Source organism: Pteronotus mesoamericanus, unplaced genomic scaffold (assembly GCF_021234165.1).
Source record: "Pteronotus mesoamericanus isolate MK-2021 breed Mesoamerican mustached bat unplaced genomic scaffold, CSHL_Meso_final contig_557, whole genome shotgun sequence".
Taxonomy (NCBI): domain Eukaryota; kingdom Metazoa; phylum Chordata; class Mammalia; order Chiroptera; family Mormoopidae; genus Pteronotus; species Pteronotus mesoamericanus.
In genome coordinates this window covers 5,042,962-5,058,939 of record NW_026555200.1, presented here as the reverse complement: position 1 = coordinate 5,058,939, position 15,978 = coordinate 5,042,962, and the positions used below count along the sequence as shown (strand labels likewise).

Here is a 15,978-nt window from a genome sequence, read left to right as displayed (position 1 = left end):
ATTGATTTCCTGTTGTCTCAGCACAATTGTTGCAAAGATTATCCTTTCCCCATAGAATTACCTTGGCCTCCTTGTCAAAAATCAGTTGACTGTATAAGCGAGGGCCTATTTCTGGACTCCTCTGAATTCGTGCAGCTTCATTAGGGCTCATATTTTTTAATCTGCGTGAGGATATAGATATGCCTTGGTGTCCTTCCTGCCTAAAGATGACACTGCTGATAGCTCACGGGAAGCGGAAAGATCGTCTTTCCCCGGGCAGCCCTGGCGAGGCCTTGGGCCTGCAGCCTGGGCTGTTGCCGCCCAGAGCCGAGCCGCTCTGTGCCTCGCCCTTGCTCCGGGTCGGGCGTCTTTCTGACCACCTCCAGCCTTCCTCAGCCCAGCCCGTGGCGCCCTCCAGCTGGGCACTGTCTCTCCGTGCGCTTAGGTGTGACAGGCACTGACCTGGTGGCCAGGCTTTATTCCAGGACCTTGCGTGTATGAGCCCATCTTACCAGTTAGTGCTCAGGGTGGCTCTTGAGCAACGCCAGTGGGATGATTTGAGAAGCTAGGTGCACCGCCCAGAGGCGGCGTGGCTCTGGCCTTGACAAGTGTGGCGCGGGCCCCAAAGGGGCTGGCCCAGTTTCTGCCGCCACCGGCCCTCCGCGCAGGCTGTCGGCCTTCCTGTTGTCAGCCAGCACACTGGGTGGCCTCAGAGTGTCTCAGCGGGGTGTCTTGGCAGCGGCTCTCTGCTCTGTATTGACAGCTCTTTCCTGGATTGTGGAGTCAGTGGGTCCCTAATGCGGTGTTTGAGCTCTGCGTGGCTGTGCGGTATGCCTGTCCCCAGCCCCACACCCTGTTCCTACTTGGTGGTGCGTGTTCTCGCCCCCCAAGGTGAGGATTTCTTGGAAGATGTTGCGAAAGGAACTGAGTCACGTTGGTTTTGTTGGTGTTCATTGAGGCGAAGGAGCCGTGGGGACAGCTGACTTTCCCTGGTGTGGCTGCTGTACACCGTGGACTCACCCGGAAACCTCTAAGACCGTCAGAGCTCGAGCTGGTTGGTAGCATCTGTGGAATGTTAAGGAAGGTGTTGTGTTTCAAAGAGCCCCATATATCTCTCTCCCTAGACAGCTTGTCCTCCGACCTCATCCCAGCCTAAAGCAGAGGGTCGTCCCAGAAATGCCCTGTGGTGCATCTCACTCCCCCGTTGCCGGTCTCTCTCTCCTTCACAAGACACCGGTGGCGTGTGTGGTGCAGAGATGCGCCATTTGGTGAGTTAGCGGGTCCTGCGTGCTGGGAAGTGCTCTGGTGAAGCTTCTCGGCCTTTTGGCTAAGATCAAGTGTGGAGGTGCTGCGGAGAATTTGAATCTGGGTGGCAAAGTCATTGTTCCTGGGCTCTTTAAATCTGGCAAAGCTCTGCTGCTGCCCGTCAGGTGGCCTGTGCTTCATGAGAGGAGAAGAGGCAAGCCATCTGGTTGGGGGCTGGAGACAGGGCCTGATCGCGGTCTCCGCACCGCCTGTCCGCAGGCATCTGCTTCCAGACTGGGGCCCGGAGCCTCCCAGCAGCTCAGTTCGCTTCCCTCACTTCCGAGCTGAGCAGAAGCCTGGCCCCACTTTCGGCCCTTGGCTGTGTGATTCTGGACTTTCGGGGAGCGTGGCAGCAAGAGAGGCGCATGTAGCTCCAAGCTGTTCCCAGGTGCTCTGCTCATTGTCTCACAGGCCGCGCTGGGTGTGGACAGAGTTGGCCCAGCGTGGATGTGGGGAGGACCCCAGGCGGTCGGAGCTGCAGGGTCTGGCCAGTTGGGGTCACGCCGGTTGCTTTCTCAGCAGCCCTTGTGAAAGGCACGCAGTGGTCAAGAGTTATCTCCTACTTAGTTTTTCTCTTTTTTCATTTTGCCACAAGACAGAATTGTATCACACATTTCCAAAACGAGTAAAATGGCATTTCAGCTTCTTGTCTTTATAGACTCTCTGAACTTTAGGAAAGATCATTCTGGTCCCTCTTCATTAATAATGAAAACCAGGGGGCAATAAAATGTTCTCAACGAGCAAGACACGAGACGCCGTGCAGGGGTGAAGGGCGCGGCTGGCAGGGAGCCACAGGTGTTCCTTGGTGTGTGAGGAGCTCGGGGCTCGGAGAGGTGGGTTCAGCTCTCGGCGAGGACCAGCCTCCCAGACCCCACACTGCCGCCCCTATTCGGCCTTGGCCACTTGGTACCGAAGGAGAGGCTGCGCTTCTCGTGGCATGGCGCGTTTGCAGGAAGGAAGGGTCTGGCGCACTCTGTGTTCGGTCCAGTTTTTAGTTGCAGCTGTTTTTTTGTAAGATATTTCACGGGTATTTCAGACGCCAGTGGTGAATATGATACTCTGGACGGGTGCCCATCTTGAAGATGCTTTCTCCAAGGGTGGTGGCTGCACAGACGGATGTTCTGAGGGGGACGAAAGCCCTCTTTGATGGTGACTGTCTGGAGTTGCTCAGGGTCTTCACTTCTTCCTCCTAAGATTGAACTTGCAGGTGATGTTGGATCTTGCAACAAGGCAGCCCGAGCAGAGGAGGCCCGGAGTGAACTGAGAGAGGGGCGTGCCGGGGACTCAGCCTCCGGGCTCCACCAAACCAGCGTTTGTAGCTTGTCACATAGGTCTGTGTCGGGTGGCATGTTACTACAGGTCAGAGCAGCAGAGCGCCCTTCCAGAGACGGCTTCTCAGGAGGGACTCTGAGTGTCACTGCGCAGCCTTGGGAGGGCGTGCGGACGTCCTGCCTCGCTGCAACCCAAACCGGCGCCATAAAAATAGATTGATACATTTATATAAAAGTGAAAAACACCAGTATGCCACAGAGGCCATAAAGCAGAGTCAAAAGAAAAATAAATGGAAAGAATGTTGCAACTCCTGTCATGGACAAAAGGCTTGTTTCCCTGCTATATAAAAAGTTTCTATAAATTGACAAAAGAAATGGAGTAGAAGTACAGGACACTGGAAAGGAAAGACAGATGAAAAGATGCCCAGTCCTCACTCCTAATAAGATAATGCAAATCAAAACTGGAGTGAAGTGCTCTTTGCCTGCTCCTGTGTCGGCCGCAGTCTCGAGTGGGATGAACCCGTGTGCCGAGGGCAGGGCGGGGCGGGAGACGGGGCTTGCGGGAATGAGCTGATCCGACCCCCGGAGCACAGCTGCAGCGCCTCTCAGAACTGTGTGTGCTCGCACCTCTGACCTAGCCCCTAGGCCTTCGTGGTTACAGATGCGCGCTTACATACATGCGAGGTGACGTGCGCACAGTCTCGGACGGCGGGCAGCATTGTGCGAGACCATAAGACTGAACTCATCTCAACGTCCATCAGAGGGGACCTGATTAAGTGGAATATTGAGCAGCCATAGGGAAAGAAGAAGAAGAATGAAAAATAGGGGAAAGAGAGAAGGAAGATAATACGTACCTGTGTTGCCTTATATGTGCATAAAAAGTCTTCAGCTGGATAAACAAGAAACTATTAAAATTCTTCAGCTGCTGCCATTGGTGGAGGGAGCCTATTTGCAGTGGGCTGGCCGCTACCCCGTGTTCACACCACATGCATGCATGTATCACCTGTTCAAAAACTGCAAAACCAAAAAGGGAAGTTCAGGGCCGTGGGAGAGGCCACCTGTCGATCACATTCTGTGCGGGAGACGGCAGGGCTGGGCCACCTTGGGAAGCTCATGGGGAACCCACAGGCCAGGCAGGTAGCCAGCGGGGTGTTATGGCTAGAAAGAGACAGTTCCAGACTCTTCTCATTCCTCGGCTCAGGAGAAGGGAGCACCTCCTTCACCCCCTTGGGAGTCCCTGCCACTTGGACCCCCGAGTCAGCAGCGTGCCGGCAGCCCCTCCTCCCCGGGGGCCCACCTGCCGCTGAGCTTTAGGAACCGACCCTCCCTGCTCTCCTGGGGCCAGGACATGCCGGGATGTGGCAGGTGCCTGAGGAGCTGCAGGCCCAGGTGGAGGTGTGGGCCGAAGCACAGGGGTGTCTGTCCTAAAGGACCCGCTGCTCCTGCTGGGCTCAGCCAAGTGCCACAGCGCTCCTGAGACTTGGAAGTGCCGCCGCCTTCCCTTCCCCACCTTCCCCTCCAGATCCCAGCTCCTCGCCATAGCAGCCTGGCTCAGGTGGGGCCTTCCAGGTGACTCCCTGGGCACTGCGGTCTGCGTCCATGGACTGAGCGGTGTCCTGCCGCAGCTCAGGGAGCAGTGGCCCACGTCCCCCGTGGCAGAGCCTGTAGGAGTCCGGGAGCCACACCGAGCAAACTTTGGAAGAGAGGTCACAGCACTCTACTGCGCACTGCGCAGAATCGCTGGGCCGTCAGATGAGGTTATGGATGCAGAGGCCCCTGGGGACTGGTGCATGGGAGTGACCCTCTTGTGGACCGGAGTCACAGGGAGCTCTTGGGCAGGCCGTTCTGAAGGGCACTGGCCAGGAGCTTGCTCCACGAAGGCCAGCTGCCCGTTCCCGGGTTCCTTCTGCGCTGGCTCCTTCCTGGTCCCAGTCCCTGTCCCTCTGCCTTTTGTGGCCCCTGGCAGTGGCCTCCCCCCCCCCCCCGCCTTCTTCCCACGTGTAGCTTGCCCTCGGGGCAGCCCCATGCTTGGGAATAGCACTGGGGTCCCTGGGGCATGCTCTGGGCTGCCTCTCCCACCTCTCCCCGCCCTGCTCGCCCCCACCGCCCCCAGGCTTGCCCGCCCCTCTCGGCCCTGGGAGCCCTCCTGCCTGGTCAGGCGTGGCTGCTCTCCGTCCGCACTGGCCACTGTCTGTCCTGTGAGGACAAGTCAGCCTGCCTTTGTGGCTGCCCGTGCTCTGCCTGGGCTGCTTCCCCCTGGGGCCCTGGAGGTCCCGGCTTGCGCCTCCTCCGAGGCCTGCACAGGGCCCCCGGCGCCTCCCCTGCTGTCCCCGTGCTCTTGTCGCCCTGTGTGGCCTCTACATCACTCTCGAGTCAGCTCCTGCCCCTGCCCCTCTGCCACCCGGTCATCTGTAGGCTGTCTCCTCTCCACTGGTCAGCGGGAAAGCAGAGCGGGACAGGGCAGGGGGCCTCGCCACCCCTGCCGCCTTCGCGCACCCCCAGCACCTTTGGGCGCAGTCTCCCAGCCCTCACCGCGCTCTGAAGTGGCTCTTAGCCCGTCCCTGTCTGTGGCAGGGCACGGTGGCATGCTTTTATGTGCATCTAAGCATGTTTATGTCAGCCTCGCGAGTGGTCCCCGCATTGCCTCTGCCGCCTGACTCCCCAGCCAGGGCTTGGCTCACTGCGGACTCCACACAGCAGGTGCACCCGGAGGCAGGTGGTTCTGAGAGCCTGGAGAGAGGAGGGAGTTGCTGCTGGGCCTGTGTCCCTGACGGTCGCACTGTCTCCTGCCCTTGGAGTTGCAAGTCCTTTGAGATGAGCACGCCGAGCACATGTGCTGCCCCGAGCCCTGGGGAGGGACGCACATGCCCCTTCTCCTGAGGCCCTTTTTCTGCCCCCCGCAGGCCCCGCGGGTTCCCGATGGAGAGATTACAGTGCCTTGGCCATCATCATGGCGGGAATTGCATTCGGCTTTCACCAGCTCTACAAGGTAAGTCTGCCCTCCCCACGGCCCCTTTGGCACTCCCCCCGCCCCCGCATTTCCCCCTCCCTGGAGCTTTACCTGAGTGGCAGCTTGGAGCCCCGCCGTGCCATGGTGGGGTGGGCTGTGCATAGAGGCCCAACGTCCTGACAAGCACACTCTCTGGAGATTCAAGTCTGGACTGGTGTGTGAGGCAGGTTCAGGCCCCACCTCACGCGCTGGACTCAGCTTCTCCACAGGGTGCCCGTGGGCTCATTGACCGTAAGCCACGGCTAGTGCTTAGAGCAGCGCCTGGCGCGTGCTGAGCAGTCAGGAATTCGAGGGACGGGATAAGGAGGTTGGGAGGCGCATGGGCGGTGGGACCCAGGTGCCCAGGTTGCATCTCGGCTCTGCCATGTGATAGATGTGTGACTGCAGGCTGCTCAGGGGCCTCGTCTGTAAAAGGGGGACAATAGGACCTACCCCACGAGGCTGTTGTGAAGCTCAAAGGTGCGGCTTTGGGCCACATGGTGGCCCAGCATATTGGAAGTGCTTGTATATACCGTTTTCCTGTCTTGGTATTAAAACCAGCTTTGAGCACCCCAGCATAATCCTATTTGTGGGATCCACGTTTTGGTCTCCTCTGAATTGTGTGGGCATCCGTATAAGTCTGGGGTCTCCCCAGTCTTCAGTCAGCCCTCGGGGCCCGGGGCCGCTGCCCAGCAGACCTGCAGGCGTGCGTGGGCCTCACTCCCTGCGGATGCTGACTGCCCAGTACTGACTGCGATGGAAGTTGCAGGTGCAGAGCCAGGTCGGTCCCCAGACGACTTACTCTCCCGGTTTTGGAGAGAAGCCCCTTTCCTCATGAGGCCATCTGCTATCCCACCCCTTACTTGGAGGGTTTTGTTTTGTTTTGTTTTGTTTTGTTTTTTAAAGACTCTTTATGATCACCCAGGCTCATTGTTGTAACTTTCAGCACGTGAAACATGTTTCAACGTTGCACTCTCTGGGATTCTTAATTTTTGACTTAGTACCAAAGCTGACAAAAGAGTTGTAGCAGAGGATGTTTTCTTCAGGGTAACGTCTCTTCTTGGAGTTGGGAATTCCCGTGTCAGAAATGCAGAAGCAAAACGCTCCATGTCCTGGGCTGCCTGCTTCGGGCCAGTGCCCCCCTTACCTTGTGTGCCGGAAGCTTCTTTCCCATCGCTGACCGGAGCCGTCACCAGGACGAGCCAGGCGCAGGAATGAGTGTCCAGGCTGCACTCCGCGTGGCTGTCCGTGGGCGGCCGGGGGTCCGGCGGGAATGGGGAGCAGGGTCAGCTGCTTTCAGGAAGCTCTGGTCTCTCCTCTCCGTTTTAAAAAAGAGACACCGAGAGATCGGTGACAGTGGTGGCCAGAGGCTTTCTAAAGCATCTGCTAATAGTTTCTTTAAATTCGAGGAAAGGGAGGAGTGCGCTGTCATCCTGTTTTGTAAATATGTGAACATTTAGGCTGGGGCAGCGTGTGTCCCTGCCCTTGGCATTTCTGGTCTCAGAAGTATAATTTTTAGTTTGTTTCATGTATGAGAATTTCTTGACTTTCATACTTAGGAAATTTTCAACCTGGCACGTAAGGGAACATTTGATGAGTTTCAGCTCAGTTGTTGTGATAACTCACACGGTGGTTGAAAAGCACTTTGCAAAATAGAAAATGCTTCTGTGCGTGTGCTAAGTAATGAGCTCCACTGAGGAGCTGCGCTGGAGCTGCGTCCTCCTGCAAACCCCTGCGGAGACCGCCCTCCCCTCCTCTGTCAGAGCCCTTAATGGGGAAGTTGCTCTGTCGTCCTGTCTGGGATGAGAACCGAAGTCCTCGGTCACGCAGCCAGTTCCCCCACCGCCAGGCTGCACGGTGCTCCCTGGTGCTGCCATTAGCGCGGGTAGCTGGTGTCATGCCCGGCAACAGGAGGACGCCTGGCCCCCAGCATTTGGACTTCAGAGTGCACGTCCTTTCATCCCGGCAGCCACCCGCTGCCTGCCTGCCGCGGCCTCGCACCTCAGAACGGGCAGCAGTGACCAGCCCTGCCCCGCCTGCCTTCTTCCCGAATGTCCCGGGACCTGGTCCTCCAGTCTGGGGGCCTGCATTCGGGGCCCCACCCTATTGCCCGCTTCCCCCAACGTCAGTCAGTGTCTTCAGATTGTGCCCCTGTCCCTCCCGCTCCCAGGTCTCAGCTCTGGGGGCATTTGGCCGCCTTGTTCCTGAAGGAAGTTTGTGCTGAGGGTTCAAGGCCCGGTTTAGAAAAAGCTGAGGTGACCTCTTCCAATGGCCTGGGAATGTCCGTCCCTGTATTTTCCCCTAGTGAAAGAACCAGAGGTCCCAGAAACCCGCTGTGGATGCCCTCTGGTTTCTCAAGTAAATTCCTTATTTACTTAACTCTCCTCGTTTGTTTCTGAATGGTTAGTTCATCCATAGGGTTCAAAGTGTTAGAGGCTCAGAAAAGCGGAAAAAGCTGCGTCCCCACGCGCCGCCCCCCCCAGGCCACCAGCAGTGTCACTTTCTTGTGTAACCTTTTATGTTGTTCCTATCTTACAAACTTTTAAAGTAGACTCTTAAATACTTTTGTTACAGAAATAGTATCTGTAACACCATTAAGAAAACTAAATAAAAGAACCAAAAAGTTTTTCATAAGAATAAATCAAATGGAATTTACTCATCCCTGTTCCCTGGTCCTTGTCCTTATTCAGACAGAGTTTTTACGTGGTTGGAATCACAGTCTCATAACTTTTGAATATCTTGCTCATTTATGGTGTTTGCTTAGAAAGTTTGCAAGACCTGGGGGTGACAGAAAGTTGGTCTGCAGAATGAGAGATTGTTGGACAATAACCCGAATGTGCACCCATCCCTCCTGCCCGCCCTGCCCTTGTAGAAGTACCTGCTCCCCCTCATCGCGGGCGGCCGGGAGGACAGGAAGCAACTGGAGAGGATGGAGGCGAGCCTCTCGGAGCTGAGCGGCAGCGTGGCACAGACAGGTAAAGATTAATGACTCCATCAAGCCGCCCCTCAAAGCCTCCCAGAGCAGCCCCTTCCCTGCCCCTCCCTCTCCCCTCGTCTCCACTTTATGTGGTGACTTCATTTATCTGCTCGGAGAATCTGTTCACATTTGCAAATGAAGCCGCCGTCATTTCGGTTTAATTTGAAATTGCTTGTTTACTGTCGGCACGGCCTCAATTAATTATGTTTTTACGGAAAGGCTCCCAACCTCAGAATATTAATAAGGGGAATAAAATGACAGCCTTTCTAAGGGCCGTAAAGTTCATTTTTAATTTCTGCTTCTATGAGGTTTTCAGGGGGGTTTTTGGTGATTTTCCCCCTTCCCTCTAAGAACCCATTGCCGGGTCAAGAGAGGCTGTAATTACTGTGGCTCCCAGGACCCCGGCCACCTCCTCTGTCATCGACTCCACGGGGCTCGCGCTCATCGCCGGAGCCCCCATGACGGCCTAGGTTAGCTGGGACCTGTCGCGCCCCGGGTGGCTTTTCTCCTTGATAAACTTGTTTACTGGGTGGAGGCCCTGAGTCTAAAAACTCAGGCACGTGTGAGAGCCGCTGTCCCAGGCAGCCCTCGCAGAGCCTCCGGCATGGTGGCCCCAAGGCCCCCAACCGCGAGGCCCCGCACCTCGAGGTTGGGTGGGGAGGGCAGGCAGGAGCAGCAGGCCCCGGGATTGGCAGTTCCTGACCCCTCCTGGAGGGTGTGGGGCCAGAGACGCGTCTGTCCCAGGCCTGGAGACTTTGCACGTGCTCTGCAAGGACACGAGGGGGTTGGTGGGAGGGGAAGAGGGGCGCAGACATCCCAGAAGCCAGAGAGCCGAGCGGACCGTTAGCAGATGTCATTAGAAGGGAGAGGTTTTGGATGGATGCGCTGGTGACCACGGACAGCAACACGGTGGAAATACAGAGTAGAGAGGCGGGAGGGTGGACGTGGCGCAGGCAGGCTCCCAGTGTGCAGGTGGACAGTCAGGGGCGGGGCTGGGGGTGTCTGTGGAGAGATCAGATGCTACAGCTTGAGGTACATGGGTGCCCCAAGAAGAAAAATCTGTGTGTGTAACAGAGACTCTCTGCTCTCCTCTCCCAGTGACTCAGTTACAGGGGACACTCGCCTCCGTCCAGGAGCTGCTGATTCAGCAGCAGCAGAAAGTCCAGGAGCTTGCCCATGAACTGGCCACAGCCAAGGTACGGGTCCCCAGCCCCGCCCACTCTCTCTGGGGCGGCTCCTTGCTCTGGTCCTTCCTTTCCGGTTCACCACGTCCCATGGGTCTGGCTGGTGTCTCCCCACGTTGGTTACAGGACAGGGCCACGCTGCCCTTGCGGAGAAAAGAGGCTTCAGCCATGGAGGCCGTCCTGTCTCCATGTCGCCTGCCAGCGGGAGAGAGGAGAAGCCACGCTCTGCCTGGGGCCCTCCCGTGGGAGCCTGTGCCCCAGGTCTGGAGGCGGATGGTGTGGACACAGAATGGCCTCCACCTGCAAGTCAGGTCACAGGTCACAGTTGCCAAGAGAGCCTGGGGGTGGGGGCGGAGGCAGTGCCAGGTACTTGGGCCAAACTCTGCGGCAACGCCCACAGCCCAGGACGAGTAGCCCCTAGCAGATCTGGTGCCCCCTGATGTTGGGGAGCGGTTGCCATGGCTCCCTTCTGAAACCGAAGGTGTCTTAGTCGAGTCAGACCTGGGATCAGACTGCCTGGGGGAGCACACAGGCCAGCGGCACGAGCGGCGTGAGGCCAGCTCACGTGGCTGGCCTCTGTGCAGGCAAGCTCCTCCGCCTCTCTGGCCGTGGTTCCCTCATCTGTGGAACGGAGCCGGAACGGTGCCTCCTTCACTGGTTTCGCATGCTTAGAACCGTGCCCGGAGTCGCGGGTGCAGGCCTGGCTTCTGTGGGTGTGCGTCAAGGCCATTCCTGAGGCCCGCTCTCAGGCAGAGGGGCCAGGTGACAGTGGTCCAGTGACTCCAGGATGTCCGCTGTCCTCCCTGCTCCACCCTGTCTCCCACCACCAGGTGTTGGAAAGGACCCGCTCTGCACGGCTCTCCCGGGAGGCCTTGCCCCAGTGCACAGCTAGATGTGAGCCTGTGCTCAACTCTTGGGCATTTGCAAAACCCCAGCAAAATGGGAACCTTTCTGTTTCCCATGGAATCTGCGGTGCCTCCTGTGAAGGGGGTCCTCGAGCTCCCCTCCTCAGATACCCCCACACGGAGGGGTGGCCTGCACATCCTCCGCAGGCGGTGCGAGTGCCTGGAGGCCCCCTCCAGCCACCGCCTGCGCACCCAGAAGCCAGCGGTGGCCCCGCCCCACACTCTTCTATTATCTTTTGGAGCGGTGGCCTGCTAATGGCCAGAAGCCATTCCGGAAATTGGAAAACTGTTTTCAGACCTTCCCCATTAAGATTGAGACCACATGTTGCGCTTTAAGAGGGGAGGGGGCCAGGATGGTGCTGGTGGCTGAGAGCCGCTGGCTCCCCACGCTGGTGTTCCGACGGCCCCGCCCAGCCCGGCCCCTGTCGCTCCTCCGCGGCAGTGGGAGAGGCTCGGGCTCGCTGGTTTGCTTCCTTGCCCCGCACATGTGAGGCTGGCCACCCCATAAACCGAAGACTCGGAGCCGTGTTTTCTCAGCTGTAATATAAGTTTTTATGTCTGGCTTCCAAGCTCCTACTGCAGCACTGTAAAAAATTAAAAAGAAGAGCATTAAGTAATTAAAAAAACCTACATAAAACTGAAGGCTGGGAGTTTTCTACAACTGTTTTTTAAAGAGACTGGCTAAAAAGCCCCAGATGTCAGATTTTATTTCTAAATCCTGGCATCTGGCACCATATGCGTTTGGAAATTTGAGTCCTTTGTAGGCCGGTGAGTGGCAATTGCTCCCTTGTTAATGGGCTGCTACAGCTTTCAAGGTTTCGGAGAAGCCAGAACAGCGGCTCCCGGGTCTGTGCTGTCTGGTGGTCTGGCGCGGGGCCCTGGGGGTGCGCAGGCGGTGGGTGTCGGCACGCGGCTCTGGCGCTGCCTGCCTGGCCTCTCCTTCCCAAGCCCTGCGGACCCTCAGAGGGGCTTCCCCTGCAAAGGCGTGCCGGGCGCCGTCAGCCCCTACCGCAGGTCAGAGGCCTGAAGCAGGTTGGCAGGAAGGCCGGGGTTCCCTCTGCGCTCCTTGCCTGGTCCCCCGCCCCCCACCCCACCACATCCTCCTGCACTTACTGCTGGGGCTTTATCTGGCCAGGGAGGCATTGTCAGGGAAGCAAGGACCTTGCACACTTGGTCTGTGCACTGGAAGCCACCTGGAAGTGGCCTCCGGCCTGGATGATGCAGGCCCACCCACCTGAGGCCGCTGCACGTGGCCCTGGCCCATAAACACTTCATGCTTCCTAGGCAGCTTGGCCACTGGCAGCTGCCATGTGGGGGACCGCCAGTTTCCGTGTCCCCATCCATCCCCGCGAGGTTTGCTGAGAAAGGCGGCTCTCTGAAGTTTATACTGGAGCCGCCCACCTGGAGGGGAAGGGCGGGCACATGGAAAGGCAGGCGTGTGGGTGGTTGTGGTGGTACTCTCTTCCGTGGGTCCTCCTTGGGGGAGGGATGGAAGCTCTAGGACGGCTTCCTTGCTGAGCCTCCCAGAAGAACGGCTGTGGGCCGGCGGCCTGGGCACAGACAACGGGCACAGTTCAGGGCCTGACCACACAGAGCTGGGGCTGCGGCCTCCGAGCAGCGCGGGGAAGGGCCCTCTGGGCGAGGCCTGTCTGCTGGGCCTGCCAGAGGTTGAGCTGGGGGAGCGGGCGGGGGGCTTGAATGCAGTCCTGGCACCTGCGGGGGCCGGGGGAGGCTGCCCGCCTCAGCCCCCGGGTTCTCTTCTGCGAGTGGTGTGAGGCTCTGCAGGGAGAGGGACTAGATGGAGGGTGTCGTGGGTGTGGAGGTGGACGTTTATTTATTTTACTGGAACATTTCAAACATGATGGAGGGGCCGCCCGGCAGCGCAGGCCCCCACAGCCGCAGCTGCCATGCTAGCCGGCCCTGCCTCGTCGCTGCGCCCCCGCGCGCCTCCGCTCACACCGCAGACATGCCGGCTTGTATCTCTGAACGATATGGGCTCTCTTGTTGTTGTGTCCTTTGATTTTACGTAACCACAACACCATCGTCACACCTAAACACACGTCGTGATGCCTTAGTCTTGTCAGGTAAGCCGAGCAGTCAGAGCTGTGGGGGTGTTTGTCGTTTAAACAGAGTCCCAGGCAGGCAGACTTCCCAAGGTGTCGCAAGGCTGGCACCCAGGACACCAGTGACCCGGCTGTGCCGCCAGGCCCCTGCAGCCCGGCCCTCCTGCTGCCCCAGGGCCCTGTGGGCGGGAAGAGGGGACAGGCCCCCCTGATCCCTGTGTCCCTGTGTTTCAATTTTCAGGCCACCACATCCACCAACTGGATCCTGGAGTCCCAGAACATCAATGAGCTCAAGTCGGAAATCAGCTCCCTGAAAGGGCTTCTGTTGAACCGGTAGGTGCCCAGAGGCAGGGCTGCTTCTCCGCTCTCAGCCGGGGGCTGAGCGGGGCCTGTGGCCTGACCTGCTGGGGTGGGGGCGGGGGTCAGGGCACACTGCCCCAGGGACCCTGGCGGAGCTGTGGGGTGCAAGCAGTGAGTTTGGGAGTCTTTGAGCTTCTCCTTTCTCTCCCCAGTGGGCCCCCTCCCTTCCCTGGCCAGGGTGACAGCCTTCAGCGCCCACAGCAGTGTTTGAAATACACGGAGTTCCTCAGCCCTGTCAGGACCTGGTCGAGGGGAATAGGGCCCTGAGCAGAGAACTGGAGGGGGGAATCCCATCCCCTCCAGACTGGGCCACCTCCTCCTCCATCCCGAGCCCCAGCTGGACCGCTCAGGGACAGCTTGGTCCCAGAGGAGGTCCCCCCAGAGGGCCAGGGTTCCTTCATTTGTAGGTCCTACAATTCAAGATGGGCAGAAGCGTGCCCCTCCCTGACTGAGGTCTGCCGCCCGCGCAGCCCTGCGTGGCTCGCCTGGGACTGGCTGGTTTTAAAAGTGAAAGTCTTGTGTCCTGGGACGCAGGTCCGTTGGTCACCTGACCCGCAGGGCACCCGGGTCGGCCTTCGTGCCACTCCCGTTGGGCTGCAGGCCAGGGGTTTAGTGGGGCCGTGTGAGGTGGGGCAGAGGGTCACTCAGGTCAAGGACGGGGCTCCAGCCAGAGGACCCATCTCTCAGGCTGTTCCTTTCAGACCCTCTCGGAGGAGAGCGCCGGCCTTGAGAGGCGTGGCTGCCCTTGGGGGTGGTCACGAGGGACGCCCATGTTTCCCAACTGAGCACACACAAGCACTGAGGCAGGGGATGGAGGGAGAGCAAGCGCTGGCTGAAGATGCTGGGGGACGCCCCGGCCGTGGCCGTGCGCTCACCACACAGTGGGTCCGCGGCGGGAGCGCTGTCCCGGGCTGTGCTGGGAGGTGGGGAGCAGGGGCCTTTGCCCCATTGGCTCAGACAGAGACAGAGAGGGGCCCCCTGTCCCAGAGCTTGAGTTCCGAGCTGTGGCCAAGAGGACCTGACCTCCCAGGTCCCATCTGGGCTTGGCTGTGGTCGGCCGGCTGCTGGCCTGGTGCCTGGGGCCGGGGAACGAGGGTGGGGAACGGGCTTCCCTGTCAGCGGCTTTCTAAGAAAGTGCCCCGGTGCCCTGCTCTGGGTCTGATACCTCGGACCTGGAGTGGCACCCCCTCCCCCGCCTTGCAGAGCTGTAGAAGAGGTAGAGCCGGAGGCCCAGGTCCTTGGGGATCCTGGTTCCCTGGCTCCCCATCCTCGCCTGCCCCTCTCCTGGCACTGCAGGCAGGCAATGTGAGGACCAGGAGGGCGGGGCTCCCGTGCATGGCCGGCCCCCAGTGTGGCTGTCCAGCTGCGGTGAGGGAGGCTCAGGGGGTGCCCTGGGGGGGTGGGCCGGGCGCTCTGCAGGCAGCCTGGGCACCTCTGGCTTGTGTCTCAGCTGCTTCAACCTCCCAGAGGCCCCGCCTCTGTGAGGCCGAGGTGGAAGGAAGCTGAGGGTGGCCAACGGAGCTTGTTCCTGTCCCCTCTTCAGTGGCACTGTCCCGGAGCAGTTGGGATCAGGGCAGGAGGGGGGGTTCCCCTGAGGGTGGGAGCGCCGGGACGAGGTCACGACCCCGCCCCCTTCTCCCCCTGGCCAGGAGGCAGTTCCCACCCTCCCCGTCTGCCCCGAAGATCCCCTCCTGGCAGATCCCAGTCAAGTCGCCCTCGCCCTCCAGCCCGGCGGCGGTGAACCACCACAGCAGCAGTGACATCTCGCCCGTCAGCAACGAGTCGGCGGCGTCCTCGCCCGTGAAGGAGGGCCACAGCCCCGAGGGCTCCACGGCCGCCTACCACCTGCTGGGGCCCCAGGAGGAGGGCGAGGGGGTGGTGGACGTCAAGGGCCAGGTGAGGATGGAGGTGCAGGGCGAGGAGGAGAAGAGGGAGGATGAGGAGGACGAGGATGTGAGCCACGTGGACGAGGAGGACTGCCTGGGGGCACAGAGGGAGGACCGCCGGGGCGGCGACGGGCAGATCAACGAGCAGGTGGAGAAGCTGCGGCGGCCGGAAGGCGCCAGCAACGAGCACGAGCGGCACTAGGCCGGGCCTGGAGGCGCCCCAGCGGGGTGGGAGGGGTGGGGCAGGGCAGCGTGAGGCTGCACGAGGGGTTGCTTTTCCTCCCCTGGCAGCGGCCTCGGCCTTGTTCCCGGTCCGGCCGAGGGCCCGGTCTCCTGGGCTGGAGCCCCGTCCAGGTGAATCTGCGAGTGTCCCAGCTAACCTAACACCGAGCATGACAAGAGGGGGCTCGCACCTGACGCAGGGCCCTCCAAGGCGGAGGAGCTGCGTGACCATGTGTCTGCTGCCCTGCCACCTCCCCTGTCCCATGGCTCCTACTTCGCTTCCTGCCAGGGCCAGGGGCTCTGGCTGTGTCCCCAGGCCCCCAGGGCCTGCCCGCCGGATGCTGCCCTCCGCCTGCCCCAGCCCCACCGCCGTCACCCTCCCACACCCACGAAGTCGCGCCGCACTTCCTCCTGTCACCTGCCTTCGAGGCTCAGCCACCCCCATGGTGGAGGAGGCTGTCACTCCCAAGTGGAAGCCAGGCCCCAGGGCCTTCCTGCCTGTCCTTCCCACCCAGAAACACACGTTCATTTGTGCGATCAGGTACAGGTTCAGAACATAAGATACGACTGTATATAATTGTAATAAAGATGAGTTGTCACTATTTAATCCCTGCTGGTGGCTCCCTGTCTGCTCATGGCGCCCAGGGCCTGGGAGGTGGGTCTGGGCCGAGGCCGGGCCAGGTGAGCTCGGGGAGGACCAGGGGGCGCGGGGCCGGGGCCTGGGCCTGGGCTGGTCTCCCCAGCCGCGCACCCAGAGCCAGGAGGGTTCCGTCCGTCCCCAGCCCCGTGTGCCTGTCGCAGGGCGACACCGATCCGGGAGGAGAAGGGACCTCATGT

The 15,978-nt window shown here is 60.0% G+C and overlaps 1 protein-coding gene across 2 annotated transcripts in view; it reads left to right on the top strand.

The window, feature by feature from the left end:
* Nucleotides 1–15,748, top strand: part of PEX14 (peroxisomal biogenesis factor 14) — a 130,455-nt gene extending 114,707 nt beyond the window's left edge. The window contains exons 5-9 of one of the 2 annotated variants that reach the window (XM_054579761.1): nt 5,459–5,544; nt 8,417–8,519; nt 9,620–9,717; nt 12,915–13,006; nt 14,761–15,748. In XM_054579761.1, the coding sequence (XP_054435736.1) occupies nt 5,459–5,544; nt 8,417–8,519; nt 9,620–9,717; nt 12,915–13,006; nt 14,761–15,121 (740 nt within the window). In that variant the 3' untranslated portion in view covers nt 15,122–15,748. Of the gene's footprint in view, nt 1–5,458; nt 5,545–8,416; nt 8,520–9,619; nt 9,718–12,914; nt 13,007–14,682 lie in introns of both variants that reach the window. The other variant, XM_054579760.1, reaches the window with a different exon arrangement.
* The last annotated feature ends 230 nt before the right edge of the window (nt 15,749–15,978 follow it).